Source organism: Petromyzon marinus, chromosome 48 (assembly GCF_048934315.1).
Source record: "Petromyzon marinus isolate PM22_M1 ecotype Great Lakes invasive population chromosome 48, UKy_Petmar_22M1.pri1.0, whole genome shotgun sequence".
In the NCBI taxonomy this organism is placed as follows: Eukaryota; Metazoa; Chordata; class Hyperoartia; order Petromyzontiformes; family Petromyzontidae; genus Petromyzon; species Petromyzon marinus.
Window position 1 is genome coordinate 5,342,532 of NC_133714.1, and position 24,191 is coordinate 5,366,722.

The 24,191-nt window shown below is 51.2% G+C and overlaps 1 protein-coding gene across 6 annotated transcripts in view; it reads right to left on the reverse strand.

Annotated features, from left to right (window-relative positions):
* Nucleotides 1–24,191, reverse strand: part of LOC116952799 (IQ motif and SEC7 domain-containing protein 1-like) — a 519,292-nt gene that overhangs the window by 107,301 nt on the left and 387,800 nt on the right. The window contains exon 1 of one of the 6 annotated variants that reach the window (XM_076074477.1): nucleotides 16,378–17,531. The exons of the other annotated variants lie outside the window; for them this stretch is intronic. Coding sequence (XP_075930592.1) covers nucleotides 16,378–16,454 — 77 coding nt within the window. The 5' untranslated portion in view covers nucleotides 16,455–17,531. Of the gene's footprint in view, nucleotides 1–16,377; nucleotides 17,532–24,191 lie in introns of those variants that run through there. 6 annotated transcript variants of the gene reach the window in all.

Here is a 24,191-nt window from a genome sequence, read left to right on the forward strand (position 1 = left end):
TCTCGAAGACTGGATTTTCAATCCAGAGGCAGCAAGTTCAATTCCATCTCCCGGCTCGCCAGTTGGAACAACGGAGCAAGTTTATTAGTTGAATGCTGCTCTCTCCTCCAACACAAAGCCGAACTCTCATTGATGGAATCCATAACAAAACATCCCAATGCAGTAGGACCCTCTGGAAAATTCGGTGCTGAGATCCAGTGAGGCATTGTTGGATAAAGGCTATCATTATCGTCTTCATCTTCCCTTCAGCTGTGATGTGAGCTGTTTGTTTTTAGCAGAGGTCTTTAACTAAACCTCAACCCTGATTGATCAACGCTGACTGACATTAGCAGCTCAGCCAAGTGATGTGAAAAAATACATTTAGGTTTGATGGCAAGATTTCGGTAAATCATCAATTACATTTGACTTTTCCTTTTGAAATGAACAGTTTTATCTTAACGCGGCCGTACATTCTTTTTTTTATTTAGCTGCACGATCGTTTCGCTAAACCAAACGGAGACTATTTTTACTTTTTCACCCTTTAAACTGAGCAGTTAACTTCGCCTCAGCGAGACATCAATTTACTTCCCAAATGTTTCCTCCATTAGAGCTTGCGAATCATTTAACAAGGCACATTTCAAACAGCTGGACCTATTAAAAAAAGGGGGGATACACATTAGCATCTTAAAATTTAAAATGAACTCCGCACACACAAATAAAACAAATCTGGCAATGCAACTTGAAACGTTTCAGTGAGTCAAACGCAGGTGGACTCATTAAAACCGACCATGCTTCAGTCTCTACAGCAACGACAAGAAATATCCCAAGGAAGCAAACACAGTATATCTTATCGGCCGAGAGGCCTCTGTGTCGGAACCTGATAGACGGAGAGTTGTGAGCTTGCGAGAGCCAGCCCCGAGTGCCTCCATCAGCAGCGAGAACGGGCGGCGAATTTCCATCACAATGAAGATGCTCCCTTATCGCGGGATTTGCACCCGAGTGTGTGGCTCTGCCAAGCTTACGCGCGTGTGTGTCTGCAAGTGTGTCTGCGTGTGTGTCTGCGCGTGTGTCGGCGTGTGTTTGTGTCTGCGCGTGTGTGTCTGCGCGTGTGTCTGCGTGTGTTTGTGTCTGCGTGTGTGTCTGCGCGTGTGCCTACGCGCGTGTGTGTGTCTGCGCGTGTGTCTGCGTGTGTGTCTGCGCGTGTGTGTCTGCGTGTGTGTCTGCGCGTGTGTGTCTGGGTGTGTGTCTGCGCGTGTGTCTGCGTGTGTTTGTGTCTGCGTGTGTGTGTCTTCGCGTGTCTGCGTGCGTGTCTGCGCGTGTGTCTGCGAGTGTGTGTCTGCGCGCATGTGTGTCTGCGCGGGTGTCTGCGTGTGTGTCTGCGCGTGTGTCTGCGTCTGCGCGTGTGTCTGCGCGTGGGCCTGCGCGTGTGCCTGCGTGTGTGTCTGCGCGTGTGTGTGTATGTGTCTGCGCGTGTGCCTGCGCGCGTGTGTCTGCGTGCGTGTGTGTGTGTCTGCGCGCGCGTTTCTGCGTGTGTGTCTGCGCGTGTGTGTGTATGTGTCTGCGCGTGCGTGTGTGTCCCAGCTGAGCCATGCCTGGAGCCCGCGGAAATCCCCAGAAGTTCCCAGACGAGGTGGCGGTGAATGGCCGGCTAGGGGATTATTATTCTTCTTCTTCTTCTTTTTGTCCTCGTCGCTGTTTGGTCTCAATCGATCGAAACGATTCGGCTACTCATGAACGCGGTTCAGAATTTGGCGCAAACGCCGCTTTCTGTACAGCTCGTTGAGATGAGTCGATTGCCGCCTCGCCGACCATCAATGGACTAAAAATGACTGCATCACGGACACTATGCGAGAGCCGGGGTACTATGGAACCCCGGGGTACCGCCATAAGGTTCAATTTGAGGAGTACGACGTTTCGCCGGCAATTACATCAACCGGCATCATCAGGCGATTTTGCCAGCATCATCGGGCTGTGTCGGGTGGTGGAGGGACACGACACATCTATACGTACGTGATCTAACCCAAAAAAACCTTTATTATGAATAATATTGGTCGCGAAAGCATACGTGTTAAATAGTATTAATAACAGTATTATTTACAACAGGTGAAAAGGTAAAAGCGCAGCCATGCAACTGCTCGCTCGTACCACTGCTGGCGGAATAGCCTCTAAATATCGAACGGAAGGAGCTCTAGAGATAGCCCACCTACGGGGCATTTGGCCCGTACTTGTACACCGGCGAGACATTTCGAAAGAGGCGGCTGTGGCCACACTTTACCCCACCACATGCAGCCTGCGACACGATACACATTCCTGCAAAAATACTGCAGGTTGTACACATTTATACTGCGGGGTGTGCACAGAGGCGGTCGAGGGGGGGGGGCTAGATTGATGTTGTGTATGTATGTTGAACTTCTTTCGCACCGTACGTAGACAACCGTGCTAATCGGAGGTGCGGGGGTGGGGTGGAAGGACGACAAACTAAACGCAAAAAAGCAGTTAAAAGAAATGACTTTTCAATTTCGAATGGTTTAAGAAGCTCGGACACCGTTGTTTCAGCTGCGCAACGGGAGATGGAATCGAACCGGATGCCCTCTGGATTGCGAGTCCAGTGACGCTGGCCGTCAAACAGCCAGGGCAGCAACTGCTGATAATAAAAAGGGGAACATATAATTGTCTGCTGACCTTTGCAGGGCAATATCAAAGCGCTCTATTAATCATTCCTTAAAATTCAGACTAAAAGGAAAATCCCTTAACCAATGTTATTTTGGATGTATAAAGACCACCCCCCACCCCGAGTACATGAAAATTAAGCCCAAAATGTAGGGTGTTATTTGTTGGATAATTTCCCTCCGCTTTTTTTTTCTAATTCCCCACAAGGACTGGTTTAATAATTCAGTGCCGGAACGAGGCAGGATCCTTGAAATGAAAAAGCAGCGAGCAGAATGTTGGCTTGCAAATTAATCACACGCGGAGAGAGAAATTATGTCATTGTGAATAAGGTAACAAGGTAACAAGCTGCCACTCTGAAATCGCCTCCGGTCGCAGCACCCCGCGCGAGGAACTCACAACGTGAGACTCTGCAGATTATATCTCCCCCTCCGCAAAAGTTGTCCAAATTGGTTTCTCCTAATGAGCATTGCCGGCAGTCGCGGTTTAAACATTGCGAGGGGTATCGCTGTAGCAGGAGGAGGGGAGGGGGGGAATGGGGGGGGGCACTTCAGAGATTGGTACAAAAATTTTTTCCTACAACTTCCTGACTCCGCGTGGCCTGGACCCTTGTGACTGCATCTTTAAAACGAATTTCGCCTTTTAAGAGCGTCGCTAGAATTCGTGTCGGTCCACTCGGTCGTGACGGATCGCTGTTATACCGCAGGGCCGCGAGAGGTGGCGACGGCTTGGAGAGGCCTCCACCAGCAGTGGATAAATCATTGCTGCTGATGCTGACGATGATGACAAATCAGGGTTATCCATGTATGCATTAGATGCGATTTTTGTTTCTCTTTTCAAATGTATTTCACATGCAATGATCATATCCGTGTTCTCCACATTACGAGACACGTTCTACCCACCGTATTTCAAAGGGACATTTGTGGGTGCGTCGGTAGGCGTGTTGCATGTGTGTGGACCGGTGGCGTAGTGCGCTACGGACCTGGCCACACGAATTTGATTCCCACTTCACGGCCAACACCAGTGACGATTATCCGAACCGGTCCTGGGCCTCCTCTAGGTCGACTCAGCCTCAAATGGGTACCTGGTGCAGTGTGTAAACAACACCGCCACTAGGGAGACAAAGGCGGTCTGGTGTGGTACTGGCCACCCACCCCCTCGTGTAACGTGCCGGCCTTCATCGGTGCTACTCACGAGCAGCACTTGCATCTACAGTCTGTTCAGGCAATACGGGAGATTTTTTTGTATTCACGTGACCATATTTGTGCAACTGTATAGACGCCGGGGCACAAGTTTGCGGTGAGTCTCATTTGCCCAGAGCATCTTTATAATCCAGAGAATACGGTATTAATGTTAAACACCACGCTCCGCGTTTCTCATGCCCTCCGTTGGTTTCGAGTGTCTCGTTCGTGCTGCCGCGCATGCCGATGCATCTAAATGTGTCGTTAGCTGCGAGGAGCTGTAACAGGGAGGGGGTTGATGGAGGAGCAGTATCGCCGCCACTCAAGGGACCACCACCGTGACCCAAGAACTTTAGTGACATTTTAACAACGATCCTATCCCATGGGCCAGTGGGATCGATTCCGTCTTAATCCTAGAGTGAGTGAGAAGAATACGAAAAAAAAACCATCTAAAATTGTCAGTGGCGTTCGCGCCGCTGGAGAGAAGCGGAGTGTAAAAACGAGCATCTCCAAAATACACGCGAGCTCACCGATAAATCTTCTTTAATTCCTTTTTTTTGCGTACGGCAAATGCGTGGCAGTTACTTAAAGCCCCGTCTAGCGTCCCGGGTTTGAGAGAGCCGCGCGACCGTCTTAGGCGAGGCCCAATGCGCTGCCGCTGAAATTGACCGAGTTCAGAGCGTGGGGGAGGGGGATGACTAAATCCCTGGGCTTTGAGACCGTTAACGGGCAACCCTGGGGCCCTCTAACCAAGTTAAGGACGCGCATCTTGCTTGGCACTGTTGGTGGAAGGGCTTCGACTCGCGAGAGGTCTACTGAGCCCGAGCCGGTTCGGTAATGCATCTGTCCGATCTTCCATCGCTGTGCTGGTAACGTCGTCTCGGGCTAGGCGGGGGAGCTACCGACGCTTTACCCCCCCCCCCTCCCCGCACCACGCCACCGCTCGCAAAAGGCGAACTGCGTCGCGACGATTTTACGCACAGGTTCGGGCGGCGGGTTTGGGGAAACGTCGCTTGAAGGCGCTCACAGTCGCCAGCGCCCTTCGTTTCGACTGGCACGCAAGGAGAGTGGGAGGAGGAGGGGGAGGATAAGGTGCAAACGCCGATTGCACGAGCGAAGAAGCCTGGCACGAGAAGAACGCCTGCTGAGTGTGACCCACACTCCGAAACCAACCCCCAAAAAAACCATGCCGAGCGGCGTCGTGAATCCGAGAGCCGCATCCACGACGCGTGCGTCCGCTCGCCGTGCCGGGGGTGGGGTGGGGGGGTGAAGACCTGGATCGGGGCTCAAGTTACCGCGCGACGGTGGCGCGGGTTTTGTTTGTTGAGAAATGAACCGCGCGCGTGCGTGTGTGTGTGTGCTCGCTAACAGCACCTGCCCCACCGGTCTATTAGAGGCTATACGGGGGATCTTTGTCTTTGTTTGTGTGCGCGTCTGTGCGCGTGTGCTCCCTGGTGGGAGCGGTAGTGTAGTGGTCAGCGCGCTGCGCCATGAACCCGGCGACGCCAGTTCGATTATTGCTCACACATCGCCACTGGGGAGACAAAGGCGGCCGGGCGTGGCGTTGGCCACCCACCCCCTCGTGTGCCGTGCCGCCCTTCATAGGTGTTCGCTAACAGCTCTTGCTCCAACAGTCTGTTAAGGCTATACGGGGGATCTTTGTCTTTGTGTGCACCCTGACAGCACCTGGTCCAACAGTCTGCTAGAGGCTACATGGGGGATCTTTGTCTTTATTTTTGTGTGCGCGCGGCGGCGTCACGCGATGCGCGTGGCGACGTGCACACGCGCGTACCACGAGTCTCTAACACTCGCGAGAGACTCGTGGTGCGTGTTGGTCACGTGAGATGCAACACGCGTCTGTGCTGCGGGAGTCGGGTGTCAACACTGGGGAGACAAAGGTGGCCGGGTGTGATGCCCGTCCACCCACCCGCCCCCCCTCGTATGCCGTGCCGGTGCTCACTAATTGCACTTGCCCCGACAGTCTGTTAAAGGCTATATGGGGGATCTTTGTGTGTAGGCAAGCGTTTTTGTGGAGTTATGCATCGCGGCACCGTGATGCCAGCCACCCCAACTAACGAACACTCAGCACATTGGTCAATAACACTGCCCCTAAAAAGGAAAACACATATATAGAACAGGTGACGTTTCGGGTAACCGTATTTTTGGATAGGGTGATCTGTTCCTAACCACAATGTCCGAAACCAGTCGTGTGGGTCACCTCAAGGTTGACTTGGCCTTATATGTGTAAATGTCAGCGCTGGGGAGACAAAGGCTGCTGGGTAAAGTGTGTGCCACATAATCTCATCGTGTGCCCTGTCAGCCCTAAAAAAACTAAACTATGAATTAAACTATCCACTCAGAAGCGACCTGACCACAAATGATAGCTCAACGAAGTGGCTTATCACCTGGCAATGTCTAGCAGCCAAATACTCTAAAAGCATTTTGATGCTAAATGTTGGAGGGGAAAACCAGAGGGACCCAGAGAAAAATCCACGCGACCACGGGGAGAGAGAGAGAGAACATGCAAACTTCAAATACACAGCAAGCGTCAGGGTCGGGATCGAATTCACGATGAAGGTACTCACATCGCTTGCCCCAAGGCCGTAATTATAATATATATGGGGGGGGGGACACACACACACACACCCCCCCCAATATTCAAATATGCTCAAAATGTCCCCCCCCACAATATATTGCTATAAAATAGATTTATGTTTATATGATTGTGGTTATGGTTGTACTTTATTAATCCCTAATCTCTGCCATTACATACAATGAAACAAGAAAAGGTAACAAAAAGTAAAAACAGAGCAATGTAATACAATACACTCTAAGATACTATTGTAATAAATAAATAAAAAGTCCATCCTATGTGTTAGTTATTTTTTTAATATTTTAGACAGGAAATTAGTTTTCAAATTTAGATTTTATTCTGGGGGGGGGGGGGACCCCTAGACCCCCTGGAAGATTTCCCTCCCCCCAATGTTGACTCCATGGCTACGGCCTTGAAATGAAGTACACGGATCTTTGTGTTATGAGTAGCTGTGGTGTTGCGGTTATCACACCTGAGTTCAATTCCCAGCCAAACCTGACATTGGTCAAACGCATTGTGAGCACTTATCCTGAGTCCACACGCTGTGTGTGTGTCTTTGTCAGGTAACAAGTGGTAGCTGCATAGCGGCTAGCGCGCTGCGCTACAAACCTGGCGACCCGGGTTTCATTCCCGTTCACGGCCAACAATCGGTGGCGATTATACTTATCTGAACCGATTCTGGGCCTTCCCGAAGTCAGCTCAGCCTCAAACGAGCACCTGGCACGGTGCGTAAATATCGTCACTCGGGAGACAAAGGCGGCCGGGTGCAGGTGCCGGCCACCCACCCCATCGTGTGGCACTCGCTAACGGCACTTGCCCCACTCGTCTGTTCAGGCCATACACGGGGGCATCTTTGTTGCGTGACAGCACGATACGTAATGTGCGAACGATGGACGCACACAGTGGGAGCGGAGGCTCAGGAAGAGCTGGCTTCATGCTTTGGCGTGACTTCACGCGACGACGGACGCGGGGATGGACGTTGTTGAGGTCGTGGTGAATGGCAAGGCGACTCGTGTTCCTCCTCGCTTCGGCCACTGGAGGCGCAGTATGGACGGGGGCGAGCAACGAGAGAGAGAGGAAGAGAGGAGTGAGAGAGAGGCTTTAAGCCCCGGCTCCGGCTCTCTCCGGCAGAATTCCAGACCGTGTCCCCCCCCCCTCCCTGGGTCTAAAGAGTGCATTACGCATGTCCCCACTTGACCCATAAAAGAGGCCGGAGGTACAGATGGGAGCGAGCGCGCGCGCGTGTGTTTGCGTAGAGTGAGCGGGCGCGTGCGCGCGAGCGCATTAAGCAGTTACTTGCGCGACTGCGAAATTGTAACGGCTTGCGTTAAACCCCGCTCATACTATGCTTAATCACGGTGTCACCATTAAGCATCTTCGTCGGCGTCATCATCCAGTCAACATTCGTTCCACGGGAGGTCGCCCCATTTCTCGGCTGCCGCTCGTGCCGTCTGGAATGCTCTTCAACGTCAACACTGAAGACCCCCATTTGTTTTCGTGGTTTTCCTATCGAAGATGCGGTTGCGTTTTTAATTAGACGACGTCGTATGAATGTCAATTCAATATAATAATTTTGGCGTCATCTGATCGAGCACCAATTTGGGTCGAGGCTCAAAAGAAAGCCGTCCCTTGGTGTGGACCAATCAGTTTCAAGGACAATGCATCATATTATCATAGTATGTTTTTGGTTTGCATTTTTACTGCAGGTATTGTGGTTAATGCAGACATGAATCCTGGTAAAAAGGTTTCAGTTTTGTTGCCAGAAAAAAAGGGGAAAACCCCTATTATTACTTTTTGGTACTGGCAAAGGAGGTCTAATGATGATGAAATGTCAATTCAGTTGTTGTGCGCGTCCACTGCTGAGGCTGAGATCATCTCGTGTGCTGCAGCTGCGTGGATTGTTACGGTACGCGTATGTACGTTGAACTTCTTTCGCACCGTACGTAGACAACCGTGCTAAGCAAAGGTATTAATATAAAAAAACTATTTTTTTTTTTACCAGGTTAGGCCCACTGAGCTGTTTAGCTCTTTTTGAGATGCGACCCGGCCACAAGTGATAGCCCAAAGAAGTGGTTCACCATGTGGAAATGTATTGCAGCCAAACGCTCTAAAACGCACGTTGCTAAATGTGGAGGGAAAAACCGGAGGCACCGGAGAAAATCCACGCGACCACTGGAAGAGAAACACCGCAAACTCCAAATATACAGCAGGTGTCAGAGTCGGGTTCGAACCCACGACATCCTGTATACCTGACGAGGTAGTTAACATCTCCTAGTCATCGCGATGATGATGATAGTGAGAGAAACGCAAATTCCAAATATACAACAGGTGTCATGGTCGGGGTTGAACCCACGACCTCATGTTTACAAGGCGAGGTAGTTAACATTTCCTAGCCACCGTGATGATGATGATGATAGTGAGATACACGCAAACTCCACATATACAGCAGGTGTCACGGTCGGGTTCGAACCCACGACGTCCTGCACACCTGGCGAGGTAGTTAACATCTCGCCACCGTGAGACACGTGTAATCGGTTACATCGTGAGACCATGAGTTGATGGCGACGGCTCAGGGGAGGCCTTCATCCAGCAGTGGCAGTGTGTGACGATGGGATACGACGTAATGCTGGGCGCAGAGTGGAGCGGTGGGCACAGCGGTTAACACGATGCGCCGTGAAACACGGTGTCCTGAGTTCGAATCCCGATTAAGACTAATGTCAGTGCTAAGCGATATTGGAATTGGTCCTGCAATCCTCATAACCCCCTCCCCCGTTTCATCAACCAAATCTGCACTGACCAACGTGGTAACGTATGGTCAGTTCCCATGACCGTCGTGACAAGGATGGGACCGTCGTCCAGAAATGGATGCACAGAGGGCATTTTGTAATAATAAATATCATTATTTTGTTCATCACAATACTGATAACATGAAAATATTATCTACGGGCAATTTATAACGCATTCCACGTCTCGGCTCACCTTGAAAACTATGATGTCTCATCAAAGGTGTGTAGCCGACCCATTTTGTTGGAAGGAGATTTATTTACAAGGAACGAGTTGATAAATATCTAAAAGTCAATAGCGTTTAATCCTCTGGAATTCACAGCTGACCAGCCTCCTTACAGCTCACGGTTTCCAGTGGCATTCGATTAAACAGGGCAATACCGATTTATCATCTCCACCCTCATCGATTCTCATCAGCAAGGTGTAGACTTTTAAATCAGTGCCGCTAGATTCCCCCGGACGTTATTGGCAGAAGTCATTTTTGAACTGCACGGGGCTCAAAATGATGGTCTGTGGCATTGAAAATCTAAGCAAATGTTCAGCATGTGCATATGCGAAGATACATATTCCCCGTACGGCCTTAGATAATATTTGGGTAAAGGGTGGTGTGGTTATCACCATGGACGACTGCACAGACGCACAGAATGATACACGTACAAATATCTCCCATATAGCCTTCACAGAATATTGGGGCAAGTGCTGTTCGCGAGCTCCCGCTAAGGTGGAAACAGCACACAAGCGGGTGGGGTGATCAGAATCACGCCCGGCCGCCTTTGTCTCTCCAGATGTACAACCATCTGCACTGGAGAGACACCATACCAACTGCTCATTTAAGGCTTAGCCAACCTAGAGGAAGCCCAGAACCGGTTCGCATATCATTCGCCACTGATGGTAGCCATGGTCCGGAATCAAACCCCTCAATGGATTTGCATGTCGGCATCGTGCCGCTAACCACCGTGGCGCCACGTGTGTAAGCTGTAGTAAATATAAATGTTTTTTCCTTCTGTCCAGACGCGTGATTTACGACCCACTAATAGGGTCCGTGTAAAATGTTGTACTTAGGCCAGGAAGAACGGAACAGCTGAAGAGAAGAAAAAAAAACATCATCTTTCACGGTAACACACGCTTACAAATAAATCCAACATTCTAAGCCTGACAGGGAATGGCAAAGCAATTTGAGACAATTGCTAAAAAAAAAAATCCCTAATTACGCCAGCACTTTATGGGCGGCGGTGGCGGACGAACATTTCACAGCTCGGATATAAATTGACCACGGAACACCGGTTATGCTCATTTTTTTATTTGTTTCTTTCTATTTCATTCCCACGGTTAATCTGGTCGGGAAGAATTGTGGTCCCGTTGCCTTTGGTGGCCTGACACCCCATCCCCCCACTCCACCCTAAAAAAAAAAAATTACATTATCCCCACAACAGCACGCAGCGAACAATGCAGACCACTTTTTTTACAAATATTTTTTTTTTTTACAAAGCCATTACGCGTGCAGTTTGATGGCGCAGCGCGTGTGGCAGCAACGCGGGGACAAAGGGGGGCCCGCTCTGCCGCGATTGTTTATTTTATTATTATTGTTATTATTTTCGCGTGCGCGTTTAGAATAAGAACAAGCAAAACAATCGCGCAAAACGGACGAGGGCTGCGCGCACTCGCGGGCTCAGCTCGCCGCACGCCCCCGCGCTCGGCCGGCCGACAAAACCCCCCGCCGCGAGGCCTTTTTGGAATTCTGTCTACGAACGCAATTACCGCAGGGGGGGGGGGGGGTCACGAATTCGGTCGGGGGCTGCGGCGAGCTGAGCCCGCGGAGTCGCCGGGGGCGCGAGTGCGCGCGCGGGTTCGAGCGATAGACGCGCAACCACAATGGTGGGGGAGGAGGAGGAGGGGGGGGCACGATTAACATGTTAAACGGTGGCGCGTGGCGACAACCGAGTGATGGGGCAGAGACCATTCCCCCTTCTACTTCTCCTGCCGAGCTCGCTCGCTTGATAATGCAGCACGCGGCCGCCGCCACACGCTGGGCGACCCGGCGGTCACGTGGGCAGCGCTCGGCCAGCCACCACGTGTACACAAGAGACAAAGATCCCACGTGTTAGATGATGCGGGGGGTGGCAAGTGTCGTTCAGCGAGCGTTAGCCGAGGCCGGCACGGAGCTCAAGCAGGCCGCCGGAAGCGCACCCCAGGGCCGCCTGTGTCACAGAGTCACTTTAAGATGTTTTTTCTTGTTCGTGTTTTTGGTTTTTTTGTTTGTTGTGGTTGCACCCGTTTCAAGAGCCGAATGGCTCACAGGGCTATTCCAAAATAAATAAAACTGAAACTAAACTGAAACTGTCTTCACCTTTTTGCCAACGTTTACGCGACGCACCCGGTTGTACTCATTCAGGGCAAGAGCCGTGACAGGTTCAAGATATTCGCCGCTGGTGGTGGCCTGCAGTGGGAATTGAACTCTGGTGGCGGTGTGTGCCGCGCATGCACGCAAGCAATGCCAAGTACATTAATGCACACAAAGGCGCAAAACCCACACGCGCGCACGCGCGCACGTATGCATGCTCATTCACACAAAGACACATTCATTCGCCGTATACCTTATGCACACACACAAAGACGTTCGTGCGCGAGTACAATCAACGCAAACGTTCACGTCGCGCGAGCGTTGAAAATTGATCACGTGCATCAGCATAAACACGATTATGCAATACCTCGGCGCTTATGAAATGTCACCGTGGGTCAGTCGCGCGTTGCCAATCCGTAGCGGATACAATAAAAAAACCTCCATTCGTGGCAACGGGGAGGTCACTGAATACTCAGCGAATTTCAGAGACGAATGGGTCCGAAATTGACGCCTCAACGAGACAACCAAAAAGACCGCCGCCAACCACCACCGTGGCAAAATGCCCCCCACCCCGCGTGCCCATCGCCGTTAGAGGTGATGAAGACATCGGCCACCTTTCTGGTAACAACAAAAATAATCGTGTGGAGAGAAGGCGCTCAGTACCGAAACCCTCTTCCCCAACCGACATCGAATTTAGAGAACGCTCATCGCAGACAGCGGGACTGAGTTTGATTGCCGCTCACGGCCAACATCAGTGGCACATTTCTGAATCAGCACCGAGGAGACAAAGGAGGGCCGGCATATTTTTTTCCGGCCACACCACCCTCTCGTGTGCTGCGTCGGCCTTCATAGGTGCTGCTCACTAATCGCATAACCCTTGCCCCAACAGCCTGAGTAGGCTACACGGGGTTTTTGTCTTTGTGTGATTTTTTATTTTATTTTACCAGCTAAGGCTCACTGAGCCATGTAGCTCTTTTACTGAAGCGACGAAGTGACGTATCAACGAAGTGACTTATCATTTGGGAAATGTATAGCAGCAGCCAATCTAAACGCACGTTGATTCTGAACGTGGAAGGAAATTCACGCGACCACGGGGAGAACACGCAAACCCCAAATATACAGCAGGCGTCGGGGTCAGGACCGAACTCACAACGTCCCGCATAAAAGGCGAGGGAGATAACGCCTCGCCATCTCAGAGTTCGATTCATGGGCAGTGGAATTGTATCAGTCTGACACTGACTGATACAACGAGCTCAGCTAATTCGGTATATCCTCGCTGACAGTTTGCGGCTACAGTCACACCCGATGCATCATTGACATATGAGCTTCATCGCGGCACAATGGAAGTGTCCCCAATTTACATAATTGTTTTCATTTGCCGTGGTAGTTGTTTACAAGAAGCCAATTTTCTCCCCCCGCCCCTCGCCTCCCTTATGGGCTTTGTCACACACAAGACAACACAAACACGCACACACAAAAAAAACCCACGCGTAAAAACGAAACAGATGACGAAATAATGGAGTGGAATGGTTGCGTCGATGAGAGGCGAAATAAAACAAGGACATCTGGATGAAAATGAGCAGTCGATGTTGAAACCGATGGACCTTGTTCACGACGGAAAATCTGGCAGCAAAAAAAGAAAACGTACATTTTACTAAACAAAAACAGCGAACAGTTTATATAGCACGATCTAATTAACGCATTTTTATTGCATTCTGGGTCAACGTAATTGTCCTCAATTTTATCCCAATTGTGCTATCGGCTATCTTGTTATGCACAATGTATTCATTTGTAGCCATCGCAGAACAGTGCAACACGGTGGCGAGATGCTAACTGCCTCGCCTGGTACAGAAGAGGCATGGGTTCGATCCCAACACCTGACGACGCTTATATATTTGGGGTTTGCATATTCTCACTGTGGTCGCTTGGATTTATCTCCGGGTCCTCCGGTTTTTTCTTACTCCACATTCAGGATCAACATTGCGCGTTTCGAGTATTCGGCTGCTATAAATTGCCACGTGACAAGCCACTTCGTTGAGATGTAATTTGTGGCCAGGCCGCTTCTGAAAAAGAGCAACATAGCTAGCTCAGTGTTCGCCTTACCTGGTAAATTAAAGAGTATCGTTTATATTATTGGTTCTTTCGGTAAAGTCACGTAGAAGGGAAAAAATAAAATAATAAAAATATAAAACAATAAAATTCTCACGACGTTTCGACTGCAACACAAGCACACCTGATGACGATTGCTTGTGTTGCAGTCGAAACGTCGTGATAATTTTATTGTTTTATATTTTTATTATTTTATTATTTCCCTTCTATGTGCCTTTGCCGAAAGAACCAAGAATATGAATCCCTGCAGTCACGAAAGCTTTAAATCAAAGAGTATCGTTTAGTTTATAATGGTCCACAGAAGCGGATATCACAGAGTTCACCTCAAGTGACCTCTAGTCCACGGAGGAGGGGGCCCCACTTCCCCACCCTGCCAAACAGGAGAGTCGTGTTTATCACGTGACAATCAAAAACAATATTTTTTTATTCTCAGAAATGGAAATTAAATTAATTAGGTGCAGAACCAAATTTAATGAGGATGTTATCGTTCAGTCATTGGTGGCCGGGCTGAGACGATAAACTCATTACACTAGAGAACCCAGTTGAATCATGAACGTCTATGTGAGCCTATGGGTCTCTGTGAGAGTCTACGGGTCTCTGTGAGAGTCTATGGGTCTCTATTAGTCATTAATGACCAAATGAGATCATCAACTCACTGCATTAGAGAACCCAGTTGAATCACAACCACGCATATGTGGGTCTGCAAGTCTTTGTGAGAATCTATTGGCCTCTTATGTGAGTCTTTGGCTCTGTGTGTGAGTCATAAGCGACTGGGCTGAGACCATCAACTTGCTACACTTGGGAGCCTGGCTTAATCAGAGGCTCAGCAGTGCCAAATGAACACTCTGACCTCAGAGCCACTCGGCCACTCTGTGATGCAGCCACTGGCGGCCCCTGGCAGTGTTTAGTGCGGCCCCTGACAATACACGAATGTGAACACATCCCCCATCATCATCATCATCAGTAAGCTGTTTATTAGGCATTCTACAGAGAGGCCATGTGCGTGAGTGGGAGAATTACCAGCGCTCCTACAATCCTCTACGACGGTGTTTCCTAAAACCTGCATAATACATTTATTAAAGCCCTTAAATTCGTCCAAACCAGTGTTCTTCAATGCAAGGCCCCGCGGGCCACTGGCGACCACTGGGGGACTTTCGTGCGTCCTCCCGACAATACACAAAGAGTGAAATCACTCCCCCCCCCCCATCATCATTATCGTGCTGCTGTCAAACCCCCAATGGTTTCAAACGTGCGGCGGCCCTCCTCACACTGGTGATGTCTTATCGGCGAAAGTGCCCCCCCCCGCCAAGCTCGCCCCTCTGAAAATTAGCGAAGAACACTTCTGTAATCTAGAGGCAATGGCGTTGCTTTGCCGGTGTTGTACTAGAAACCTCAATTAACGTAGTTACATCGTTCTAAATGCATAAAAAATAAAACATCTACTGCACACAACCCGACACACAGAGTTCTCAGCAACCGTTGACAAAAAAAATGAGGACACAGCAGCCTCTTGATTTAACGAGCGAGGGAGGCGTTGCTAGCCACAGCGAGGGTGAGGTCAGCTGGCGGGGCAGGCGATGGGACACTTTGTATCAGCAGCCAGTGGGGACCTTGGTGATTCTCCACAGAAGATACCGGTGACAGCCAAATCAATAAGCATGCAATCTGGCCACAGGGCAGATATCCCGGTATGCAACCGTGCTTTATGCACGTGTTGGTGCGTCGCGGTGGCGACATGTTAACTACTACGCCTGGTGTACAGGAGGTCGTGGGTCCGATCCCGACCCTAACGCCTACTGTATATTTGGAGTTAGAATGTTCTCTCACCCCGTGGTCGTGTGGATTTTTCTCCGGGTCCTCCGGGTTTTCCCCTCCACATTCAGAATCAACGTGCATTTAGAGTAATTGGCTGCTCTACATTTCCACGTGATAAGCCACTTCGTTGAGCTATCATTTGTGGCCAGGTCGCTTCTGAATTTCCACGTGATAAGCCACTTCGTTGAGCTATCATTTGTGGCCAGGTCGCTTCTGAATTTCCACGTGATATGCCACTTCGTTGAGCTATCATTTGTGGCCAGGTCGCTTCTGAATTTCCACGTGATATGCCACTTCGTTGAGCTATCATTTGTGGCCAGCTCGCTTCTGAAAAAGAACTACATAGCTCAGTGGGCCTTACCTGCTAAGATACAACAACAAGAATCACCAAAAGACAAAGACCCCCCGACACCCCCCATGTAGCCTACTCAGGCTGTTGGGGCAAGGACTGTGCTGTTAGTAAGTAGCACCTATTAACCATACGAGGCACACGAGAGGGTGGTGTGGCCGGGAGAACAACGCCCGGCCGCCTTTGTCTCCCCAGTGCTGATTCTGATATTTGCCACTGATGTTGGCCGCGAGCGGCAATCAAACTCACGCCGCCGGGTTTGTAAAGCAGCGAGCTACTGCACTCCCGTTCCCCACATATTCACACGCACAAAGACAAACATCCCCCGTAGAGCCTTAACAAACTGTTGGGGCAAGCGCTTGTTAGCGAGCACATGTGAATTCCGGCACGGCACACAAAGGGGGGGGGGGTGGGGGTGGGTGACCAGCACGACGCCCGGCCGCCTTTGTCTCTCCCCCCCCCCCCCCACACACACATACACACACAGAGTCGCGCAGCCACGGTGGCATCGCACGACAACACGGTGCAAGGGGCAGGGAGAGATTCGCGCTGGGAATACCTCTTGTAAGTGCCCCCCTTGGGCTGCGGGCAGAAGAAGTGCCAGTAGTCCAGACAGAACGCCTTCAGGTTGAACATGGTGAGTTGCCAGTCGACAAGGGGCTCTCTCGGGAGCGCGGTACAAATTCCACGTGCCACTGCCCCGCCGCGTCTTTGCGATGGCACCAAATAAAAAAAACCGCGCTCGCTTCCGACGAAGAGTCCACGGCGTCCGAAGCGGTCAAGGCAAAGGGGTGGCCACGTCGGGCAGCCCGGCCTCGTCGTTTCTCACAAACGGCAGCATCGTCCCGAAACCGCGGCACCTCCGAATTGCCCGAGTACACTGGCGAGCTAAAATGTTTGCGGCGTTATCCGCACTTTTGTTTTCAACCCCCCACCATCCCACCCTGTGCTGCACCTCGCCACAACTTCGCCCCCTCCCCCCCCCTCGCCAGAGGCTGACGTGGCGTGAACCGCGCCGTCAACCGATGTCCCAGCGTCGCGTTCGCCGGGCAGGTCCCCAGCGCTGGCGCTGAATGAATCTCCCGCTGGCCGCCACCCGGGGCTTCGACTCCGCTCTGTCCCCCTGCCAGGTCTAAAGTCCAGCGTGAGCTCCAATGGGTGGCATTGTTTACTCGTGCCCCCCCCTCCCCCCACTGATTGGATGGGCGTCGCGTTTAAATCCACGGGCAGAGCGGCTCGGGTTGGAGGGCCAGGCCGGGTTGTGACATCCAGAAAAAAAAAATTCACAACAGTGAGAACAAAAATGTAATACCGATAACGATCAAATAAAACTCTCTTTATTTTACCAGGTAAGGCCCACTGATCTTTTTTTTTCAGAAGCGACGTGACCACAAAATGACGGCTCAAACGAAGTGGCTGATCACGTGGCAACGTACACCAGACAAACACCCTCTGAAAAAAAAAATTAAACCTTAATGAGCGACCGGAGGCAATGAACTCGAGCACTCGGTAATTGCTCTAAACTTTGCGGGAGCTTGAGCGAGAAGGCGCGTGCCCTCGCGAGAGGACTTGGCCGTGTGGCCGCTCCGCTCCTTCGGTTTGAGCCCCGTTCATGCTGCTGAGCAGGAGGGGGGCCCGAGGCTCAAACAAACAAAGGGTACAAAGAGGCAGGGGGAAAATCGCGCATCAATTATGCAGCTGGTGATGGCTCATGTGACCACTCCCTCCCTCCCTCCCCCCCGGTTCCCTTCCCCCACGCACCGACGCAGCCGCTGCACCCCCCCCCCATCAACCGCTCCCTTATCCACCCAATCCCACGCCAGCTTCAGACTCAGTCGTGCCAACAATTCACGCCGCGCTGTGTAAATACATCCAGGGCAACTATTTCGATAGAGGAAGGTGCGAAGGGCTATTTAAGGGGGCTTACGCGTTCGTGTGAGAGGGAGCGTACGCGTGCACGTGTGTGCCTGTGTGTGTGTGTGAATCGGCCGTGGGCCTCCTCGAGGTCCACCGTAAGCAGCCAATAGCGCCAATCGGAGGCGCGGGGAAGGACAACAAACGAAAATGAGTACCTGGTGGGATGTGTAACAACCGCGCCGCTGGGGAGACAAAGGCGGCCGTGCGTGGTGCTGGCCACCCATCTCCTCGGTGTGCTGTGCCGGCCTTCATAGGTGCTACTCGCTAACAGCACTTGCCCCAACAGTCTGGTTAGGCTACAGTGGAATATGTCTTTGTTGTGCACGCGTGTCTGTGTGTCCGCGTGTCTGTGTGTCTGCGTGTCTGTGTGCTCACGACCAACCAATGAAGGTGGCAAATATCTGAACCGGTCCTAGGCATCCCTTATGTCGACTCAGCCTCAAATGAGTACCTGGTGCGATGTGTAAACATCGCCACTGGGGAGACAAAGGCAGCCGGGCGTGGTGTTGGCCACCCAACCCCTCGTGTGCCGTGCCGGCCTTCATACAGTGAGGGAAAAAAGTATTTGATCGCCTGCTCATTTTGTACGTTTGGCCACTGACAAAGACATTATAATTTTAATGGTAGGTTTATTTGAACAGTGAAAGACAGAATAACAACAACAAAATCCATAAAAAACACATGTCAAAAATGTTATAAATTGATTTGCATTTTAATTAGGGAAATAAGTATTTGACCCCTCTGCAAAACATTACTTAGTACTTGGTGGCAAAATCCTTGTTGGCAGTCACAGGTCAGACGTTTCTTGTAGTTGGCCACCAGGTTTGCACACATCTCAGGAGGGATTTTGTCCCACTCCTCTTTGCAGATCTTCTCCAAGTCATTAAGGTTTCGAGGCTGACGTTTGGCAACTCGAACCTTCAGCTCCCTCCACAGATATTCTATGGGAATAAGGTCTGGAGACTGGCTAGGCCACTCCAGGACCTTAATGTGCTTCTTCTTGAGCCACTCCTTTGTTGCCTTGGCCGTGTGTTTTGGGTCATTGTCATGCTGGAATACCCATCCACGACCCATTTTCAATGCCCTGGCTGAGGGAAGGAGGTTCTCACCCAAGATTTGACGGTACATGGCCCGGTCCATCGTCCCTTTTATGCGGTGAAGTTGTCCTGTCCCCTTAGCAGAAAAACACCCCCAAAGCATAATGTTTCCATCTCCATGTTGACGGTGGGGATGGTGTTCTTGGGGTCATAGGCAGCATTCCTCCTGCAAACACGGGGAGTTGAGTTGATGCCAAAGAGCTCAATTTTGGTCTCATCTGACCACAACACTTTCACCCAGTTGTCCTCTGAATCATTCAGATGTTCATTGGCAAACTTCAGATGGGCATGTATATGTGCTTTCTTGAGCAGGGGGACCTTGCGGGCGCTGCAGGATTTCAGTCCTTCACGGTGTAGTGTGTTACCAATTGTTTTCTTGGTGACTATGGTCCCAGCTGCCTTGAGATCATTGACAAGATCCTCCCGTGTAGTTTTGGGCTGATTCCTCACCGTTCTCATGAGCATTGCAACTCCTCGAGGTGAGATCTTGCATGGAGCCCCAGGCCGAAGGAGATTGACAGTTCTTTTGTGTTTCTTCCATTTGCGAATAATCGCACCAACTGTTGTCACCTTCTCACCAAGCTGCTTGGCAATGGTCTTGTAGCCCATTCCAGCCTTGTGTAGGTCTACAATCTTGTCCCTGACATCCTTGGAAAGCTCTTTGGTCTTGGTCATGGTGGAGAGTTTGGAATCTGATTGATTGCTTCTGTGAACAGGTGTCTTTCATACAGGTAACAAGCTGAGATTAGGAACACTCCCTTTAAGAGTGTGCTCCTAATCTCAGCTCGTTACCTGTATAAAAGATACCTGGGAGCCAGACATATTTCTGATTGAGAGGGGGTCAAATACTTATTTCCGTCATTAAAATGCAAATCAATTTATACAATTTTTGACATGCGTTTTTCTGGATTTTTGTTGTTGTTATTCTGTCTCTCACTGTTCAAATAAACCTACCATTAAAATTATAGACTGATAATTTCTTTGTCAGTGGGCAAACATACAAAATCAGCAGGGGGATCAAATACTTTTTTCCCTCACTGTAGGTGACTACTCTCTAACAGCACTTGCCCCTACCGTCTGTTCCAGGCTATACGGGGGGATCTTTGTCTTTGTCATTCGGCAGAGCGTCTGCAGTTGTGGGCTCGGCAGTGGCTTTGGGCCACGATCGGTGTCTGCCTTGAACGCAGGCGCGAGTGCCGTGGCTCGGTGAGATTCACTGGGGGGGGGGGGGGAGGGGGGCTCCTTGTCTTCGTCGCGACTCGAAGCGAAATCTGCGGCCTCTCTGTGGTTCAAATAACCCCGGGGATTGGGCAGTGTTGCTGCACTTTGATCATTGCCGCTCTGTTTGATATAAAACAAATGCTCAAAGCGAGTGTGTTTGTTCGTTACAAAAACAGCGATAGCCCTTTGACTATTGTGTATTTTTTTTAACAAAGAGTTGTTAGCGAGCATCTATTTCAGACGGGCTTTGTTTTGCCGCAGCGAGCGCTCACGACGAGACGACGAATCTCACTGGCGAGGGATACTGCAGGGGTAAAAATACAGGCATCTAAACGACGGGGGGGTGTTACATATTGGTTGTAAAATCAAATGAAGCCGTAACAAATGATTGGGCTCCAGGTAAAGCCATTCAAGGTACTTGCACCGTAAAGTGTGAACCTCCGGGTGTGATAAGGCAGTCAATGGTGGGCCAGCCAGTCGCTCTGCCCCTCTCTCTTGCTCTGAATAAAAGCCACTGTCCCGAAAAAACGTTATCAGGCAGTGCCAATGGCAAAAGGTGGATTCTTTTTCCACGTTATGTATTTATTTAGTACGTTGGGTTTTTTTATACCGTGTTGGTGCAGGGACAGTGATGATTAATGTATGCTATGATGGAGAGACATTGCTCGAAATGTCACCTATTACAGTATATATATTTCCGTTTAGAGCAGTGTTGGTTCACGAATGTTCAATTTGTATTTTTTTATTTGTGTAAGTTGACGATTTTATTATTTTTATTTTCTTGGATGTAGTCTACAATATAGATTTGTTTTCTTGATAATCCCCCCCGCCCCCCATTGACTCCAATGACCCACAAGAGCATAATCATTGCAAGATGAGGCTTTGCGTCTCTGCACAGATTTCAACAAGCTGTGCTTATAAGACCGTAGCCTTTATACCAGCTTCTCCTCTCCCTCTCTCTCTCTCTCTGTACCCTCCCTAAATTTCCACGGCACGACAAAACAGCGAAATAAACAAAACCATTCTTGCCACAGCTTTAGCCAATAACCCCCAGACACTCACTGCACGAGTTCACGATCGTTCGCTTGGAGAGGGTGCCCTAAAATAATCATATTTCCGGAGTGTGCGCGCCAGCTGTCAGCGTAAATCCGAGAGTCCAAAGCACATAGACCACCCCCCCCACGCACTCTCTCCGGCCTGCCACTCCCCCATCCCTGCGGCCCGACTCCACACACACACTCCGCTCAGCGCCACTCAAGCAACGAAACCCACCCACCCCACCCCCCTCCAGCCACCCCCCCCCACCAATCCGCCCCCCCCCATAAGCACACGGAACGAAAACGGTGTCCGCGCCGTGAAATACGACGGCCATGGTGGGTGATGAGCGGTAAACGGCAGCACCGTGACTGACTGACGACGATCGATCGATCTCCGGACTCACAGCAGGTGCATCCTCCTCTTTGCTGGGCGCATATTTTTTTTGGAGGGGGGGGGGGGGTCAGAGGGCAGGCCCGCGCGGATCCGGGAGGGTGTAAGAAGGTCGCTGGGCTGGCCCTCGGAATCGAAATTCAGTCCCGCGTCCGCTGTGGCTGCTTGTGTGTGTGCAGTGTAGCGGTTAGCGCTACGCTGCGCTATGAACCCGGCGATCCGAGTTCGATTCCCGCTCATAATATCGGAAGGAAGAGCTTTCCAGACGACCGCGTAACCGCGTCTGAAAGCCCGCAATGCAGTGGCCACCTCCTTTGTTCGATAGCTAGTCGAAAGCCGCTGCGAGGAAGACCGGAGTTCGTAACTTCTAGAGCAGTGGTTCTCAAATCGTGGTTCCCGCACCACCAGTGGTCAGCTGTGGTCCTCCAGGTAGTCTGTGGGATGTGATGTAAACGCGGGTTGATTCGCACCATAACGACAACCTTTAGACCATTTTGTTTCGGACATTCGTCAATATTTTACTTGTGAAATTTCATTGAAAAATGAAGTTAGGTAAACAACCATGATTAAACTTACCCTTAACATCTCAATGTCCCCCTCTAAAACAAAGTTAACCTTACAACTGCGTAATATAAATAATTGTGAATTGCTGGCATTTAGAGAGAGGGAGAGAGAAAAGTGAATGCGTTTTGTCACAGCGATGGGGGTCTGTGTGGTTCCGCAGAAATGTTTCCACCGACTGAGTGGACCGCGGGCTAAAAAAAAGTTTCAGAAACGCTGATATCGGACAAAGACGATCACTGGAGGACCGTCGCAGACCCCACTGGTGGTTCCGGGGACCACACTTCGAGAACCGCTGGCATCGAGGAGGCGATCGCCATGACCAAACGAAGGACCCGAGGAAGCCCGAGAGTGGTAGCGGGTTCACTCCGTCTCATCATCTTCGTGCGAAGACTGACGGATGAGAGAAGAGAGGGGTGGGGGGGGATACCTCGACAGACTGACTCGCTAACTGGACCCGTAATGTGATGCGCACACAAACGGCAATTTACGTAACCCCCCGCGTCCCGCGATTCGTAAACAACAATTCCGCACGTTAAATGTGCATTTTTAAAAACACTATTATCGCCCCCTCATTACTACTATTATTATGTTTAAACTACCGAAAAAGCTGTCGTGGCTGAAATTGCATGAGAACGAGTTGGTGCGGCTGTGTGCGTGTGTGTAATTGGCCCTTTAAAGTGTCACTTCAATAATGCGGCCTCCTCGGGGGGGTGGGTTTGGTTCGTTTGCGGTACGGAAAAAAAACCAGCTAGGGCTGCTGTCAAAACAGACGAATGCAGCCTCCTAATGCGCCGCCGGTGTCACGCGAGACGCCTGCGTCGCAAGCTGTCCGCGTTGCAAAACGGTCAAATCTGTTTCGCTGCCGTGCGCTAAACCGCTGGCGGTGGTAATTGTCAGCAGGCTCCACTCGCGGTCCCGAGGTCGCCGGTTCGAAACCATGCTAACCCCCCTCCCCCCGCACATCATCCGGCACGGCCGATGGAAACGACGGAGAAAGTTACAACCGAGTGGCGTGAACTGTTGATCCGCTATGAAGAAAGCAGTGGTTTATGTGTTTACGTGAGCAAAGCCATTGCCGGAGCATAAATTCTGCTGCGTCGCTTTCTGCCACCTAAATGCCCTCCCTCCCTCCTCTCCCTCCCCCCCTCCCTTCCTCCCTCCCTCCCTCCCTCCTTCCCTCCCCCCCTCCCTCCTTCCCTCGCCTCCCATTGCAGGGCTGCCCAGAGGTTCCTGGATGCCGTACCAGATTGCCACGCGTGGGCCCTATTATTCATTTGCGACAACAACATTGTGTGACGTCCGGGGCAAATTGCACCCCCACCCCGCCCCCCCCATCTCTCCCTCCCATCTCCCCCCCCCCCACACTTTTGGGGCGGCCATGCCCTTTCGGTGACGACGTGGCCGACGAGGTGACAACGAAAAGGTTCGGCGGCCTCAAAGCCCTCGTCTCTCCCGCTCGTCAGGTCACGGCCTCCCGTCAATGACGACCGCGCGTGGGCAAACGCGAGACGCGGCTCTGCATGCAGTGCGCTCGTATTGTCCGTTATCTTTGACCATTGCTTCGTCATTGTTAGTTTGTTTGTTTTGTTGTTGTTGTTGTTAAAACGGGCAGCGCGCGCTTGAGAATCCGCAGGTTAATCCGGCGCAGTGCGTTTGGCACGAACTCCTCGCCAAACTCAAAACCGCACCGCGCCACCCGCCTCGCCACGTCACCGACTCCTCCGGCGAGGGAGCGCCCCGGAGCCATCGATCTCGAACGGCTCCCGAGCGGCGCGCGCCGTCACCGTCGCCGCAGCCACGCAGTCGCCCCCCCCCCTCCTCCTTCACCCCCATCTGGCAGGACGAGAGCCGCGCAGCTCAGAGCTGCTGGGTGCGTGGAGGCAGCCAGGGGTCATCACGGTGGCTCGGAGATGTTAACCACCTCGCCTGGTATACAGGAGGTCGTGGGTTCGATCCCGACCCTGACGCCTGCTGTATATTAGGAGTGTGTGTGTGTGTCTCTGTCTCTCATCATCATCACGTTGGCTAGGAGATGTTAAGTACCTCGCCTGGTATACAGGAGGTCGTGAGTTCGATCCCGACACTGACGCCTGGCTGTGCATTTGGAGTTTGTGTGTGTGTCTCTGTCTCTCATCATCATCACGGT